The 18522-nt window shown below is 42.4% G+C and overlaps 1 protein-coding gene across 5 annotated transcripts in view; it reads right to left on the bottom strand.

The window, feature by feature from the left end:
• Positions 1 to 18522, bottom strand: part of SMYD3 (SET and MYND domain containing 3) — an 876287-nt gene that overhangs the window by 10593 nt on the left and 847172 nt on the right. For 4 of the 5 annotated variants that reach the window (XM_033938605.1, XM_033938607.1, XM_033938606.1 and 1 more), the window contains one exon: positions 1851 to 1959. The exons of the other annotated variant lie outside the window; for it this stretch is intronic. In XM_033938605.1, coding sequence (XP_033794496.1) covers positions 1851 to 1959 — 109 coding nt within the window. The remainder of the gene's footprint in view (positions 1 to 1850; positions 1960 to 18522) is intronic. 5 annotated transcript variants of the gene reach the window in all.

Genomic DNA, 18522 nt, shown 5'->3' with positions numbered 1-18522 from the left:
GGCTGGGGGAATGCATGGGTGGGGCACCTACTTAGCCAATTAGTGGTGATTTTCAGTCCACTAACTGGCTAAGTGCATAAATTTAAGACAGCAAATAGGCTGTCCTAACTTTATGTGCTAAAGTTAACTAGGCACTGCTCTAAATATCGGCCAGTGGGTGATGGGACCAAAGCGCGTGAGACACCAGCGCACCGAAATCGAGCGCAGACAATTCGGCGCAAGACAACAGCACGCCATGGGAAAACTTACTTTTAAAGAGCTCCGACGGGGGGGATTTGGGGGGGTAACCCCACCACTTTACTTCATACTGTTCGCGCTGCCGTTGGGGGTGTGTGGGGGGTGCAACATTATAGAGAAAACTGAACTTTTCCCGAAAAAATTTGAAGAAGTTCCGTTTTCTCTATAATGGAGGGTTCCAACTCCCCAAACCCCCCCCCAACGGCAGCGCGAACAGTATGAAGTAATGTGGGGGCGATTCCCACTCACACCCTGCTTCGGAGCTCTTTAAAAGTAAGTTCTCCCGCAGCACGCTGGTGTCTTGCGCCGAATTGTCTGTGTTTGATTGTTGGCGCGCTGGTGTCTTGCATGCAAATGACTATGAACTGGCCAGTGCCTGGTTAACTTTCGGGTAACAGCTGATACCCAGATATTCAATGCTGGAAGCCGTGCATGCCCTGACACCAAATACCCAAGGTCAGTTTAGCCCGTGGCTCAGATGCCGCAGACTGAATATTGGATGGCTTGTAATTAGCATTAATATTAAATGGCAATTATGTTATTATATTATTCAATATATACTTAAAAAAAACCTCTGTTCCATCCTAAAACCTCTTACACATATCCCTACTTACACTTTCTGAGTTGCAAATCTAACGAAATTCTCTTAAACATTTCCTGATGAAATATTACCCTAATTATTTAGAAAGCCAGATTTTCAATTTCTTTAGTAAAGCCTTCAACCCTTTCTCTCGCTCTGAGGGGATATTGACATTGAATTCCACAGTTAAGGCTCTTTACCTTAAAAAGAGCAATTTAATAAATGTTTCTTCATAGGTAGACCCAAATTGAACCAAAGAAAAGAGATAAGTTATCTCAAGGAATTATGCACGCATAAACTAAGCATGGAGAATATTCACACCTAGTTTTATGCAACTCAAGGGTAGGTATTTTTAGAAGAGGGATTTGGATAGAGCATTTTGGTTCATAACTAGAACAGATGGGCTGTAAAACATCAAATAACATCCAAACAAAAATGGATTGTCAGTTTTATTGGGCAAAATTGTGGCCATTTATATTATGGCCACATATCACTGTAGAATGGTAAATCTCTTCTGACTATAAATAAGCAAAGCTAGAAAACAAGATAAAGAAAAAGAATGCATCGTTTGACAGTGGCGTAACGAGGGAGGATGGCGCCTGGAGCGGTTGTGCACGGCATCACTGTGCCATGAACCCCCCAACTCTTCCCTGCCTTGTACCCGCATCACTCTTTCCCACCGTGCTATGCTCCCCACCCCCCTCCCTACGTACCTCTTGAAATGTTTGCCAGCAGAAGCAACACCCTCCACCTGCTGCTCATGCCAGCCTCAGCACCCTTCTGATGTCACATCCTGGTCCCACAACCAGGATGTGACATCAGAAGGGAGCCGAGGCCAGCATGAGCAGCAAGTGGAAACTGCTGTTCATGCCGGGAAACTTTTAAAGAGGTAATGGGGGGGAAGAGTAAGAGAGGCATCGGCGCTGGTGCCCCCCATGAAGGCAGCGCCCTAGATGGTCTGCACCCCCGCCCCAACCCCCCTTATTATGCCACTGTCTGTTGATATTGAAAAGCTTGCCATGGGCACACTGACCTGCTTCAAGGTCTCCAGGGCCTCAGAAAACTTTCCTTGATGGTATTGCAGCTTCCCCACTTTCATCATCTGAACAGCCTTTAAAGGATGAAAGCCTGAATAATACAGACTGGTAGCAGCAGAAGGGTGGGGGTGGAGAAGAAAGAAGGAAAGAACAGAAACAAAGTGTGAGTTTCATCTTTCACCTTCACCGTTGCTGAGTGAGGCACTCGAGAGAGGACCATTAGGGTGGGACTTTAAAGTCATTACGAATTTTAATCAGGCGTTTAGAGAAAACTAGTTTTACGACTGGACTGAATGAAATATTCAAAATAAAATTAGATCGCGCTCTTATTTTATGGAACATCTTCTGCTAGATTCTGTGAGGAAGGGCAATATAATTTTCCCTTTAGTAATGGCAAAATCACAGCACAGGGTAACCGTGAGAGGCCATATTGTAAAATTGTTTGAAGAGAAAATGGTGCCCGACTTATGATTTCTTTCAAATTTTTGCTGAGCCTACTGAACCCTACAAAACCTTTAAATCGTTAAGTGTCAGTTTCTACAATTCAGTAAACCAAAAGCTAACAGTTCATGCTATTGGTATTAATGCCCATTATTAGTTGAAGGACAACCTTGCAGAAAATAATGCGCTTTAATGGATTAGTATATGTTGCTAACACAATATGGGGGGAATTCATCAAGGCAGGCTAACAATTAGTGAAAGAGTGGCCTAGTGGTTAGGGCTGCAGCCTGAGCACCCTGAGATTGCAGGTTCAAGCCCAGCGCTGCTCCTTGTGACCCTGGGCGAGTCATTTAACCACTTCCCCAGACACATTAGTTAAATTGTGGGCCCACCAGGACAGATAGGGAGAAATACTTGAATACCTGAATGAAAATCGCTTAGACTATAAGCAGTGTATAAATACTAAAATAAATAAATAAGATGCCCACAGAAATATAATGGGTGTCTTAGCATTTAGCGCACTTTAATCTTAAGCACCTGATAACATGGTTAGCATGTTCTAAATTAGTTAATGCCCCTTGATAAATTCCCCCCTAAGTCATCATTACACTTCATCGTCCATTGTCTCACCTAAACTAGTTTGCAATGTAAGTCAATTTGGGCAAGGAACTCAGATCCCCGAATATATGGTTTGCCTTGATCTCAGATTTGGAAAAGTAGTAAATTTAAAATCCAATCTGATCACTGAAATATGATTTATAATTAGGCATACCAAAAAGAGATTCCATTGGCATAATACAAATCTTGACACATTTCGGTCAATATGCAACTGGTGGCAGTGCATCCAAGAAAAAAGGGGGTATGTTGGAGGCATGCTTTTGGAGGGCTTAGACTTGGACATCTTGCGGCAATAATTGAACCTTTCCCAAGATGGAACTTAGATGTTCTGAACTAGACCTGTTTTAGAAGCATCTAAGTACCGCAAAGGTACCCAAACTGATCAAATGACCACTGAAGGGATTATGTAATGACCCCCCACACATATTCCCCAGTGGTCACTGACCCCCCTCCAACCCCCAAAAACTCTGAATGAAACAATACATACCTGTCTCTAGAACAGCAGAATCTGGTATGGGAAATCCTAGTAGAGCATCACACAGGTATCTTAAGTAGCCTAGTGAATGGGCTAGTGAGTCATTGAAAGGTGGACTCAGGGCCATAAGCTACTCTAACTACCATGTTTTCCCGAAAATAAGACCTACCCCGAAAATAAACCCTAGCAGGATTTTCGGGGTAGGTCTTTTTTTTTTTTTTAATCATTTTTATTAAGACAGTAGACATACTGAACAGTGAATACAATCCCAGTGTGGCAAAACAAGCAGGAAATCAGACATGAACAAAGGAATGCAACCAGCAGGAAAACTGGAAACTCAGACAAGAAAACCAAAAAGTGAGCAACAAAACCACAATGAGAGTCCTAGAAATACCCTCTGTCCAGCAGCACCCGTCCAGTTTTGTGAAAACCCGAACAGAATCCCCAAACGATTCCACACTCTCATTCGACCCTCATGCCAAAAGTGCATGAGCCATACATCACTACATACATATACACCATCTCAAGCAGACAACCACTCACACACATACGTGCTCTCTCTCTGCCGAGGGATGTTGCTATCTCCAAATGGGTGAGTCAAACCGGTAAGACCGGTCTATTACAGGAGGGACAGTACAGCGAGTGCAGCATGAGAAAAATAATAAATTACAAACACATACAATCAAGCGGTAGTGTCCAAAATCTGCTGCCATAAGATACAGTAAGCTTTCCAGTGCTCCTGTGGCCGAGACAAATAAGTGTCCAACTCATAACGGGCTTGCTGAGTCATCAAAGCAAGCCACAGATGGTAGGAGGGGGCGTCCTCTGAGGTCCAGTGTTTCAAAATAAGCTTTTTCCTCACAAGAACTTCATGCAGAATGAATTTCTGGGAAGACATGAGCAGCGGGGTAGGTCTTAATATAAGCCCTACCCCAAAAATATGCCCTAGTCCCAGGATTTGCCGGAAGTTTCTCTTCCCTCCCTCCCATCCTTTGTGCAGCAGAACCCTTGAGCAAGCACCGCCCCCCCCAAGTTCTCCCCCTGCCACACAGCCAAACCCCCATCCTTCCCTCCCTCCCATCCGAACCCCGCCGACTGCGAGTGAGCCCCACATACCTCCCTAAGCAGCGTCGGGCCGGCAGCACTCCAAACAGGCTGCTTCGGCCTTGTCCGCCCATGAATTCACTCTGCCATATTACTGATGATGTCATCAGTAATGCGGCAGAATGAATTCAAGGGTGGACAAGGACAAAGCAGCTTGTTTAGTGGTTTTGAAAATGACTGTTTCTCCATCCCCGACTTTGGACGCCTTGAGGGAAATGCACAAAGTCAGACTTGGATGCAATATCAAAATGGCCCTCCATGCATGTAACATAAAATACTACAGAACAAAAACAACAGAATATATATAGGCTCCAAACAATGTCTTCATTAATATCAAATAAAGATGGTCCCAGGTGCATAAGTTCAGACTGCCAAATGAATTCATAAAACGCCCAACTTGTTGCCTGTGTCAGGGGCAATGTTAACCAATTCAGTCTTGAATCTGATACATATATATAGATAGATAGATGCAGTATAGCCATCTCTAAAAACTGTTAATATTCTCTGTTTGTGTTGAATTTTGCACTAATGTTAACTGTTTTGCAGATTGTGTTTTATTGTTTTGCTTTTTATTGTTTCTGATACATTATAAAACGCTGTGATGTCATTTGGGCCATTTAGGGCTCCTTTTACTACGGTGCACTAGAGTTTTTAGCGCACACTACGCTTCTAGAACTAATGCCAGCTCAATGCTAGCGTTAAGGTCTAGCCTGCGCTATTCCACGCGTTAAAGCCCTAACGCAGTTTAGTAAAAGGAGTCCTTAGTGGTATATCAAAACTATAACAGTTTTTTACAAGAATGCACAAAGTCCTTCCCAAACACTGTAAACCAGCCCTGCATTAGAGCATTTTTTATTAAGAACATAAGTACATAAGAAGTTGCCTCCACTGGGTCAGACCAGGGGTCCATCGCGCCCAGCAGTCCGCTCACGCGGCGGCCCATCAGGTCCATGACCTGTAAGTGATCCTTTGTCTAAAACCTTTCAATACCCTTTCATTATCCTATCTCTGTCTCTATCTATATCCCTCAATCCGCGTATCCTTCAGGAACTTGTCCAATCCCTCTTTGAATTCTCTTAATGTATTCTGTCCTATTACATCCTCCGGAAGCGCATTCCAGGTGTCCACCACCCTCTGAGTGAAGAAAAATTTCCTAGCATTGGTTCTAAACCTGTCACCTTTCAATTTTTCCGAGTGCCCCCTTGTTCTGGTAGTTCCCAATAGACTGAAGAATCTGTCCCTTTCCACCTTCTCTATGCCCTTCATGATCTTGTAAGTCTCTATCATGTCTCCTCTGAGTCTCCGCTTTTCCAGGGTGAAGAGCCCCAGCCTTTCTAGCCTCTCAGCGTATGAAAGGTTTTCCATACCTTTTATCATTCTTGTCGCTCTTCTCTGAACCCTCTCAATTATCTCCATGTCCTTCTTTAGGTACGGCGACCAATATTGGACACAGTATTCCAGATGCGGTCGCACCATCGCATGATACAGCAGTATGATGACTTCCTTCGTTCTGGTTGTAATACCCTTTTTAATAATACCCAACATTCTGTTTGCCTTCTTTGAGGCTGCTGCGCATTGTGCCGTTGACTTCATTGTTGTGTCCACCAGCACACCCAAGTCTTTTTCAAGGTTACTTCCCTCTAGTACTAATCCCCCCATTTGGTAGCTGAATATCGGATTCTTCTTTCCTATATGCATGACCTTGCATTTCCCCACATTGAAGTTCATCTGCCATTTATTCGCCCACTCTTCCAGTTTGTTCAGGTCTCTTTATAGGTCCTCACATTCTTCCACAGTTCTAACCCTGCTACAGAGTTTAGTGTCATCCGCAAATTTTATAACTTCACACTTCGTCCCCGTTTCCAGGTCATTTATAAATATGTTGAAAGGCAGCGGTCTGAGTATTGACCCCTGCGGAACTCTGCTCGTGACCCTCCTCCAGTCCAAGGAATGGGGCCTTCACTCCAACCCTTTGCTTCCTGCCTGCCAACCAGTGCTTAACACATATGTGCACGTCCCCTTCCACCCCGTGGTTCCACAGCTTCTTAAGTATCTGCTCATGGGGCACCTTGTCAAAGGCTTTTTGGAAGTTGAGATAAATAATGTCTATGGGTTCCCCTTGGTCCATCCTCAAAGAAGTACAGCAAGTTTGTTTGGCACGATTTTCCTTTGCAGAAGCCATGCTGGCTCGCTTTCATTAGCCCATTTTTGTCAATGTGCTCATAGATGCAGTCCTTTATCAGTGCTTCTACCATCTTGCTCGGAACAGATGTCAGACTTACCAGCCTGTAGTTTCCTAGGTCTCCTCTCAATCCCTTTTTAAAGATAGGATATTCTTTTTTTGTTGTTGTTGGGGGGGGGGGGAAGATGACGTTTCCAGCAATCTAGGCATCCTTTTTAATAAGAAAAGTAGCACATATAAGAGGAAGTCAAAGAACAGATCAGGAAAAAAAATAAAACCCATTAGTATATGAAAAGAGACAGATTGAAAGAAACTTGTACTGGGAAATTATTTTTGAAGGAATATTGTGAACTGTTTTCATCTTGTTGACAAATTGATATGTAATATTGCTTTTCACCCTGCTTTAAAGTATTCAGAGTTAAAAAATATATCCTCTGAGACTTCCAACAAATGACAAGTCAACCGAGCAGCCCAGAAAGCCACACCATGTAAACACATATTGTCATGAAGATGGAATTTGAATTATCAGAACATTGTTTTGATATGCAATACACTGTATTATATCTTTTCTTCAACAGATTACTTTGTACTCTTGGGTCAGTAGTCTACCATCAGTATGTGTGTGAAATCATATCAAAGATAAAAGGTAATCTAAACATTGTTTTCAAAGAAGATGTAACACGCATTCTTTTTGTCATCTTCTGATTTGTGAAATAAAGAAATATACAAACCTAATAAAAACACGTCTTTTCACATTGGTGTCAACATTAGTACTACAGCCTGTGATCTGTTTGCTGCTCTCCCTTCAGAATACCTGGCAAGGGTACGCTAATCACTTTCATATCTGAATAACTTTCCTGATTAGGAAAGGTAATCTAATAGGAATGACAACTAATGGGATTAAGAAATAAAATCTAACCTAATTATGCTCATGTGGCAAGCTGCACAGTTAAAGATATTTTGGTATGCAAAGGGTTAGCATATGGCTCCAGAAAAGAGAGGACGGATTTAGATATCCGGGTTTTACTTCCATTGAAAGCAATTGAAGTAAGGAGCACAGATAGAGACGTATGGAAATAAAACCCGGATGTCTCAATCTGTCCTCCTTTTTTCTGGAGCCATATGGTAACTCTAGGTTTGCATTACCTACAATGTTATAAATCCAAATACAAAAAAATAAATTAAAAGACAGTGCATGATAAAATTCTGTTCACCAAAAGCTTGAATGGTGTTCCCTATCAGTCAGGGTCAGTGTTGGGGGAGGGCAAACAGGGCAGCTTCCCTGGGCTCCACAGCTCCAGGGGGCCCCATGGTTCGAGCATCTCTTTCCCTTGTCGGGCCATCTCCCTCCCTTCCCCTCATCTTTGCAGCGCTTTTCCAAACCAAATTTTTCTCTCTCAGAAGGGCCCTGATGCGGCAGCCGTTTTCACTAGTTGCACACGGCTGCCCCAAAGCTTCTCCTCTGATGCAATATGGCAGAAACAGGAAGTTGCATCAGAGGAGAAGCTTCAGGGGCCACATGCAACTGGTGAGAACGGCTGCTGCATCAGGGCCCCTCTGAGAGAGAGAACTTTGGTTTGGAAAAGTATCAGGGAAAGGAGGGAGGTGGCCTGGCGAGGGAAAGAGGTTGAGTGGCACTTTAGTTTACTGCATGAAGAAAAAAGGGGACAGACACTGGAGGGAGGGGAGTGGAAAAGAGAGAAAGGGTAGCAGATGTTGAATGGAAGTGGTGAGGGGAGAGAAAAAAGAGAACATGCTAGATAGAAGTGGTGAGGAGAGAGAAAAAAAAGGGCACATGCTGGATTGGGGGAAGAGGATAGAGTTAGATACTGCAAGGGGTGATGGAAAGAGGTGGCAAGCTATAGGCAGACACAATGAAAAGAGGGAAATTGAGGACTGGATAGTAAGAAACAATTTAATCTAGAAAGAGGCTTAAGCTAACCAAATTTTGTATACCCAAATATCTCAGTAAATTTTGATTAATGGCTATTAAGATGCTGATCTGCACACTAAGCTCCTATGGCCAAATATTTGGAGATTACCTTCTAACACCACTAAACACTAATGCCCAAACTTCACATCTTCATTGCTTTGCAGATCTTGCCAATGGTGGTGCTGCTTTGCTCATTTGCTCCTTTCCCCCTGGCTTGGGGTTTTTATGTCTCCATTTCTTTATTTACCAATTTAACATTTTAGAATTATATTGTCCTAGAAGCTGTGTTTGGGACTGGAAAATAGTAGTTTCTGGGATGTGGAACAATCCAAACAGTGGTGTAGTAAGGGTAGGAGGTGCCTGGGGTGGTGGCAACCCCCGCACCCTCTTCTCCGTGTCCCGACCCTTCTGTGCCCCCCCCCCCCCCACTCCACACTCGCGCTCTCCCTTCCCCCGTACCTCTAAATCTTTGCCAGCACAAGTGGCTTTTCTCCAACATGCTCCTTGCACCAGTATTGGATTTCCCTCTGACATTACTTCCTAGCCCCGTGACCTGGAAGTGATTCAGAGGGGAAGCAGGCTGTTACGAGCACCAGGCAGGAGACGTTGCTCACACTAGCAAATATCTACAGAGGTATAGGGAGGGTTGGTGTGAGTATGGCATCACAGATCAGGGCAGAGAGGTGCTGACACCTCCCACTGACATGGTACCCAGGGTGGTCTGCACCCCCCGCACCGTCTCCTACATATGCTACTGAACCCAAATTAACTTCTGAACTGTATACCAATCTTTCTTTTGAAGAAAGGGCTATTAATCCTTTCATGTGTTCTTTCTGGCATTGCAATAGAAATCACACTTGCTGTCAAATTCTTCCAGTCAACCCTGTTGTGGAGATATTTGGCTACTTCTCCATGCACTCCTCAAATGAGTTCATTTCCCCATAAATCTTTGACCCCCAGCTTAATGCTTTTGATGCTTCTTTGCCTTATGTCCAAAGGATATGGGATCTTCATGTCAATTTTGGTGCTTGTTTACCCTTGGTGTTTTCCTGCTAATACTGGTGTTGCTTTGCCCCTTTCTTGTACCTTGGGGCCTCCATGCCAATGTTGATGCTATTTTCTGCTGCTGCTACTACTGTCTTCCTATGTCATGAGGTTTGTATCCTATATGTGCCACTTTGCTCTTCTCACAGAGGCTTAAAATCTTTATACCCCATTCTTAATGCCTTAAGCAGTGGTTCTTAAACCTGTCCTGGGGCCCCCCAGTCAGTGAGGTTTTCAAGATATTCCTAATGAATATGCATGAGCAAGATTTGCCTATAAAGTAGGTAGTCCCACATGGCAAATGTGACGCAGTCTGTTCAGTTCCTATAGGCTATGTTGCATTTGCCAAGCCGGGACTTGCTACCACGGCTTTGTAAAAGGAGCCCTAAGTAGTAAATTTAAAATAAATCAGAGAAAATATTTCCTCACTCAATGTGTAATTAAACTCTAGAATTCATTGCCAGAGAATGTAGTAAAAGCATTTAGCTTAGTAGGGTTTAAAAAAGGTTTGAATAATTCCCTAAGCCATTATTAAGATGGACTAGGGGAAATCCACTACATAAAATGTTTTACTCCTTAGAATCTTGCCATGTACTTGTGACTACAGAATGACATGGGGGCAAATGTTTCCCTATCCCCGTGGGAACTCATTTTCCTGTCCCGTCCTGGTGAGCTCTTTTCCTGTCCCTGCCTCATTCCTGCAAGCTCTGTCCTCACCTATACAAGTCTCAAACATTTTAAAATGTTCGAATTTTGTGCAGTTAAGGCTGAGCCTATAGGAATGGGACAGAGACAGAGACAAAACTTGCGGGAACAGGACAGGAAAACTGAGTTCCTGTGGGGACGGGGAAAAATATGTCCCCGTGTCATTTTCTACATGAGACTTGGGTTGGCCTTTGCTGGAAACAGGATACTGGGCTTGATTGACCTTTGATCTGTCCTAGTATGGCAACTCTTATGTTCTAATGTTCATTAGAAGGCCGTATATTTTGCAGTCTCAAATCTACAGCTGAATAGAATTTGAAAGGCTAAAAGTCATTTTGGAATTACATAATCAAGAATATATGTTTTCCTTCTTTCAATTAAATTTTTATGGTAAAGCTTACTGCCAAGAAAATTATGCACTTTGTAAAACCAACACAGTGTGCTTGGCCAAACTAGAGGCAAAATGTTCTAAATACTTTCGGATATTTTGCCAAACTCAATTTGCTTTCTAAAATGATGTTAAAAAAAAAAGAAAAAGATATATAAAACCATTTAAGCTTGGCAGAACATGGAAAAATGACGTTATCACTTCATATACCGAGTTTTATAGAAGTTAAATATGAGAAGACTTTGAAATGTCTAATGAATTAAAGTACATCTCTGTAATTAATTGCTGTAATTCTCTATAAAGTGGATGCTAATGTTTATGCACCAATTACACATGTAACTGATTAGAATACTGCAAATATGTGTTCTGCAAATACACCCATGTGCAGGAGAATTCTATAAATGGTGCATGTGGAAATTTGGGCGGGTGTGTGCTTAATTTACACGCACCATTTAATTAAGAAGCCTATTAGCACTTATAATCAGATGCTAATCCATTATTGGCATTAATTGGGAACAATCTGGATATAAGCATGCATCTTAAGATTTTTTTTTTTCTACAAAGATGTGCATGCAAATCCTTTAGTGTGCAACTGAAAAGTGAGTCTGACCATGGGAGGGGCATGGGCTGGTCACGGACATGCCACAAAATTTTGCACAATACTATAGAATATTCCCGATCTACATCTAAGATATATGCCGACGTTTACACCGGGTTTTAGTTGGCGTAAATGATCACACTTAAATTTAGTCCTGGGACCGGGCGCTTAAGTGTATTCTATAAACCACACCTAACTTTAGATGAGATTTACAGAGTAGCACTAGGTGTGTCTTTTTTTTTTGCGCCAAATATAGAATTTGGTTCTAAGTGGATAGTGATGTGGAAGTGAGACATAATAGCCGGCATCACTATTCAGTTAAATGCTGCTCAATATTATGTCCCATCCTGGTCAGCGCTATTTAATCCGGTAAAGCCTCACCTGCCCAGTTAGACAGAATTGATTATCTACCACAAAGTCTCCCCTCCCCCACCTTTGGACCTATATCTTAAAGATAACAAGTGCCTGCAGGACAGGAAAGCCCAGATACCAACATGAAGTCTTCAAGCACATACTTTAACAGCTGCTTAAAAGGTTTACAATTATTTGCCTAAGGCAAAGGACAGCTTAGATTTACAAACAGTTTTTACTTTTAGCTTGCCCAAGTCTGCTATGTAGTGATGCTGCATTTAGTTCCTTCTTGGGCCAGAGAAAGAAGCATTTCTTTCTCTATGTTTATGTGATCCATATTATCTTGTGTTTATGACTATTGCTAACTGTTTAAACAAATTTTACTCTTTGAGAATACTGGGTGGCCATTAACAGGCATAGGCAGAAGTGTGGTGGCTCTTCCCTTCTTTCATTGAGGAAGTTGGCTGCCACTGGCTGAATATTTATCCCATTTGATTTCAGAAAAATTTTGCAAAGCCTTGCACTGACAAAATTAGATTACAGTATTGTAATTCTTTGTTACTGGAATTACTTGCATGTAGGATTGACACTCTTCAGCTAGTCCAAAATGGAGCTGCTAATTTCAGTTTAGTTTATTTGATATACCACAAATATTAACAAAAAAGTAAAATCTAAGCGGTTTACAATATAAAAGCAAAGGGAATATCTCTAAAAACAATAAACAGACAAAAACAAAATGAACAGACACAAATGGAAAAATGGAGGGAGGTAAAGATTACAATATATTATAGGTAAAACAGAGGAAAATAAGATGGCGTCCTAGACAGATTATCCCTTACATGGAGGAGGTTGCGATCTCTTCGGTGTTCCACCTGATAAATATTTTTGAAATATAGTTTCTAAATTGCTCCCGAAACAAGTTAAAAAACAAACAAACACATTTAGGGCTCCTTTTACAAAGGTGCGCTAGTGTTTTTAGCGCACACATAGGATTAGCGTGCGCTATAGCGCATGCTAGCTGAAAAATTACCACCTGCTTAAAAGGAGGCAGTAGCGGCTAGTGCTGTCTCGCTTAATGAGCCACTTATAGAAGTGTTGGAATGACTATTCTTTACCGGTTCCTTATGCTCGCTGTCTCACACTGCGGATACATTTCACTGTACCATTATTATTACTATTATTATTATTGTTAAGGGGGCAATTTAGTGCTTTGTGTGGTTGCTCTGGCTGAACCTACTGAAAATTTAAGTTAGGTTCCTACATTGGTAGACATCGTTTACAGAATCAGGCCCTATTTGTTTAAATTGTTCACATACATTCAGTGCCACTATCCTTAAAAGCCCTGGTGCTAAATGTATTTTGCAGCCTGGTGCTGGCATACAGACATCAGTGATATTCAGCCAACATCCATAGAGATATTTATTTATTTAATTCATTTTCTATCCTGTTCTCCCCAAAGAGCTCAGAACGGGTTATAGGTTAACATACATAATATACAGTACAGTTAACAGGTTACAATTTGCCATAGGGCTCCTTTTACAAAGCCGCGGTAGGGCCTTAATGCACGGAATAGCACATGCTAAATTTCCGCGTGTGCTAGCCGCTACCGCCTCCTTTTGAGCAGGCGGTAGATTTTTGGCTAGCGCACATTAATCTGGTGCGTGCGCTAAAACGCTTAGCGCACCTTCGTAAAAGGAGCCCATAGTTACAGTACAGGTTTTTATGCTAACTCGATGCATACTAGGGATCTAATATCAATATATATATATCATATACAGTTTACAAGTATCATTTGCATAATACAGTGGAACCTTGGTTTACGGGTATAATTCGTTCCAGAAGCATGCTTGTAAACCAAATTGCTCGTATATCCAAGCGAGCTTCCCCATAGGAAGTAAGGGAAACTCGCTTGATACGTTCCACCTCCTCCTCCCTCCCCCCCCCCCCCCCCGAGGCTACCAGCGCTGCTCAAACACCCCCCCCCCACTCAAACCGGCATCGCATCCCCGCCCATGAATGACCCCCCCCCCGAGAACCGCATTGCACCCCCGTGCTGGAAGCGGCATCCGCCCACCCGCCCTCCCAAAAAAGCTCCTTACCCCATCTGCTGCTTACCGGTGTGAGTTAAAGATAGATCCCGCCTCTTGCTTGGGCTGGGCCTTGAGCATCTGCGCATGCTCAAGGCCTTCTGGCTCTCGTTCTCTCCGGGAGAGGGGTGTGTGTGTGTGTATGCGATGCCGGTTAGAGCGGGGGGAGGTGCTTGTTTATCAGAACATGCTCATTTTGCGAGTTAAGGTTTGCGGGAGTGTTTAGCTCATCTTGCAAAACACTCGCTAACAAAGGTTCCACTGTATATAGTTTACAGGTTAAATTTGCCATAGTTACAGTGCAAGGTTTTTCAATCCAAGTTTTTAACCTAACTCGACACATACTAGCTGTCCTAATTCTTTCTGCACAGTTATACGATTAGATGCTGAATATTGCTAACTATTCTTAGAATTAGGAAGAATGCCCATGCTCCACTCAAAGCACACCAGAAGAATTTTTGGCAGCACTATCCAATTCACAGATAGCTGTATAACTGGGCTTGAATATCAAGCCCTAAGTTGATAATGTTAAACTGCAGGCTTACTATGGGTCTGTGCCCTTCAACCTATCAGGTGTATAAATTAATAAATAAAAAGTCATGCTTATTGAAAAGAGGGGTTTTCATCGACTTTCATTATGCTGCTGCTACTTTGGAATCGGCGTCAATATATTCTTCCCCATACATAGCTCAATCTGTCACCAGTCACTTAAAACGAGCATTAAATTTTTATCATGGGCATGATGAAAGCATTTGGATTGGCTGACAAGACATCAAAAGAGGCACTGTTGGTATTTCTAATATCGAAGCATATTGTATGTCTAATGCTGTTGACGACAGCTTAAAAGAATGCAAGAAAATAAATATGTACGACAGCCTTTTGCTTGCTGGCAGGAATACAATGCCATCTGGCTGCCTACTTCAAGGTGGCTATATATTGCTTTAGTTGTCCATCAACCAGTGTCTGTCTACTCAGAGAGAATATTTATCATTGTCGGCTGGGACTCCTGCCATCTATTCTGACAGCGTACACTTGCTAGACAAATGGGTAACTCGATTTGCATAAAATACAACTAGGTCATATTCACTAGATGCTTTAGGGTAGTGTGGAACAAATTCCATTGGCGCTGGACTTTTTATTATCAGCTATAGAAAGGAAGACAATAAGAGCTAGAAAAATGATGATCCCTCTAGTGACAGTGCTGTGCTATGAATGTTTTTCACTGTATCATCAAGTATTGCCAACCATATGATCCTCGCAGTTCTACTGTAGAATGTCCATACTTCTGATGCTGTCACCTGGTTTTTTTGACATCACTTGAGCCTGTATTTTCTTTGATTGTCCAAATCCGAATTCGGTTTTATTTACCCATCACTAGTTTACATGCCCAGAAAGGTATGCGCAGATACTTCAAATCATAAGAAAATTCAATTTTTTTTAAACATAATACATATGAGGCAACTTTAAAACGTTTGGTCCTTTCGCCTGTTAGATCATGATTCATGAGCTCTTTCAGTAATGGTTGTGGAAATATGGAATGGTCTAACATTAGAGCTGCACTTGGAATTTAATTCTAATTGCATTTAGATGATTTTGTAGCAATAGTATTTAGATGGAAGAGAAAATTAATAATCCATTGACCAATGGATTACAAAAAATGTATATTGGTACTAGAGCCCGGTATATGTTGCGTTGGGACAAGAACTTGAAAAATCTTCCACTGTAATTATGGCAAATTAACCTGTAAACTGTACATTATGTATTGGTATTAGATCCCTAGTGCAGTGTTCTTCAACCACCGGTCCATGGACCAGTGCCGGTCCACAGAAATTTCCTGTCGGTTCACAGGGCCAGCACGTGCATCAGGCCCAACACAGTGTTCTTCAACCGCCGGTCCACAGTGCGATCGATGCGGCGTTATCTTCGAGCCAGCTCCCTCTTCCTAACTGATTCAGTGCACAAAGCCATGGGCAGTGGCTCCTACAGACATCCTGCGACTGAACCGGAAGCCTTCTCTCTGACGTTGCAACGTCAGAAGGAAGGCTTCCAGATGAGGCACAGGACGTGCAAAGTGCAATTAGTACTATTATGGAGGCGGGGTCTGGGGTGGAGATTGGGTAGAGATGGGCGGGGTCTGGCCCACAACTTAGCCCAGTGTTCTTCAACCGCTGGTCCACGAACCGATGCTGGTTCACAGAATAATTCTTTTATTTCTGCCAGTCCCTAGGTGTAAAAAGGTTGAAAAACACTGCCCTAGTGTATGTCAAGTTAGGATAAAGACTTGTATTTAACCCCCCACCCCCCAAAAAAACAAACAAACCTTGCACTGTAAGGATAACTATCTCAAATTGTAACCTGTAAACTCTAAGGGCTCCTTTTATGAAGCTGTGTTAGTGGTTTAACGCGCGTAATAGCGTGTGCTAATTTGACGGCCGCACTAGCCGCTACCGCCTCCTCTTGAGCAGGCGGTACTTTTTCAGCTAGCGTGGGGGTTAGCGCGCACTAAAAAGGTGCGTGCGATAAAGTCGCTAACGCGGCTTTGTAAAAGGAGCCCTAAATTATGTTCATTGGTATTAGACCCCGAGTATGTATCGAATTAGGATACAACCTTATATCGCAAACTTGTACTGCAACTATGTCAAATTGTAACCTGTTAACTGTATATAATGTTTACCTGTAACCTGTTCTGAACTCTTTGGGGGAAACGGGATAGAAAACAAAATAAATCAATTTTTTAAATATAATTTATATTCCGCATATCCTACAATTCTATATGGATTACAAATTATTCAGGTACTCAAGCATTTTTCCCTATCTGTCCCGGTAGGCTCCCACTCTATCTAATATACCTGAGGCAATGAGGATTAAGTGACTTGCACAGGGTCACAAGGAGCAGTGCGGGATTCAAACCCACAACCTCAGGGTGCTGAGGCTGTAGATGATGCACGACCTACTCCTACTGGAGCGTTGGTCTAGGTCCTGGCAACTCAGTTTCAATGCCAAAAAATGCAAAGTCATGCACCTGGGCAGCCAAAATCCATGCAAGACTTAGACCCTTAATGGCGAGATCCTAACAAGAACTGAAGCAGAACGAGACTTAGGGGTGATCGTCAGTGAGAACATGAAGACTGCCAATCAAGTGGAGCAAGCTTCATCCAAGGCAAGGCAAATCATTGGTTGCAAGGTTGCATATGCAGGAGTTTCGTCAGCCGGAAGCCTGAAGTCATTATGCCATTGTATAGATCCATGGTGAGGCCCCACCTGGAATACTGTGTGCAATTCTGGAGGCCGCATTACCGTAAGGATGTGCTGAGACTGGAGTCGGTCCAGAGAATGGCCACCCGGATGGTCTCGGGACTCAAGGATCTCCCGTACGAGGAACGGCTGGATAAGTTGCAGCTGTACTCACTCGAGGAACGCAGAGAGAGGGGTGACATGATCGAGACATTCAAGTATCTCACGGGCCGCATCGAGGTGGAAGAAGATATCTTCTTTTTCAAGGGTCCCGCAGCAACAAGGGGGCATCCGTGGAAAATCAGGGGCGGGAAACTGCACGGGGACACCAGGAAATTATTTTTCATTGAAAGGGTGGTTGATCGCTGGAATAGTCTTCCACTTCAGGTTATTGAGGCCAGCAGCGTGCCTGATTTTAAGGCCAAATGGGATAGATACGTGGGATCTATTCACAGAGAAAGGTAGGGGAGGGTCATTGGGGTGGGCAGACTAGATGGGCCGTGGCCCTTATCTGCCATCTATTTCTATGTTTCTATGTTTAGATCTAACCACTGCACCACACACTCCCACAATAAAATTATTAATAATAACAATAACTTTATTTTTGTATACCACAATCCCACAAGCAGTTCAGAGCGGTTTACAGAGAAAGAGACTGTACATATACAACAATGTTACAGATAATATTGTCAAGTAGCCCATGTTGATAAGGGTAGGATTTTCCAAGAGAGGTCTGCACACACACTTTGCATATGAACAAAAGAAGTTTTATTTTTCACTTCAGTCTGATCCTGTTCTTCACAGGTTCAGGAATACCGTAAGTCCTTATTTTGTCATAGTGCTTTGGTTATCAATGGAAACTAGGGCCACTAAGTATGCTGCTTGTTCTGATACTATTTGGTCAAGCTCCATTATATTTAACTGAACTGATCACATTCCAAAATTATATAGTCAGAGGTGACTAAATCGCATATGTTAGCTTTACCCAAAAGGAGTACGATATAAATCCATTTGGTCAAAGACTTTGGCTAATCAAGCAGCAAAAGTATGGGAAAAAAAACTTCTAGAAAGTATAAGTGTTAATGGATCATAAAAACATTCTGAAAATCACAAAACATATTTAATTCAAACATACATATTATCTTCTTGCTATGTTTGTTATATAATCTGTAAGTTCCCAAGGATTCCTGGTTTATCTTACTGTAAACTATTCTGAACTGTGAAAGGTATGTGTGGGGTAGAAGAGATGTAATGTAAATTTTATGACTTCAGGGAAGAAGCAAAAACAGCATTCGCAGAGCAACATAAGAAACGATCAGATTCCATTAAAGCAGTGGTCTCAAACTCGCGGCCCGGGGGCCACATGTGGCCCGCCAGGTACTATTTTGATGCCCTCAGTATGTTTATCATAATTACAAAAGTAAAATAAAACAGTTTCTTGATCATATGTCTCTTTAGCTATAAATGACAATATTATTATTAAGACTTAGCCAAAAGGAAAGATTTAC

Source organism: Geotrypetes seraphini, chromosome 3 (genome assembly GCF_902459505.1).
Source record: "Geotrypetes seraphini chromosome 3, aGeoSer1.1, whole genome shotgun sequence".
Taxonomy (NCBI): Eukaryota; Metazoa; Chordata; class Amphibia; order Gymnophiona; family Dermophiidae; genus Geotrypetes; species Geotrypetes seraphini.
Note: the sequence above shows the minus strand (reverse complement) of the source record. Positions and strands in the feature narration are given on the sequence as shown.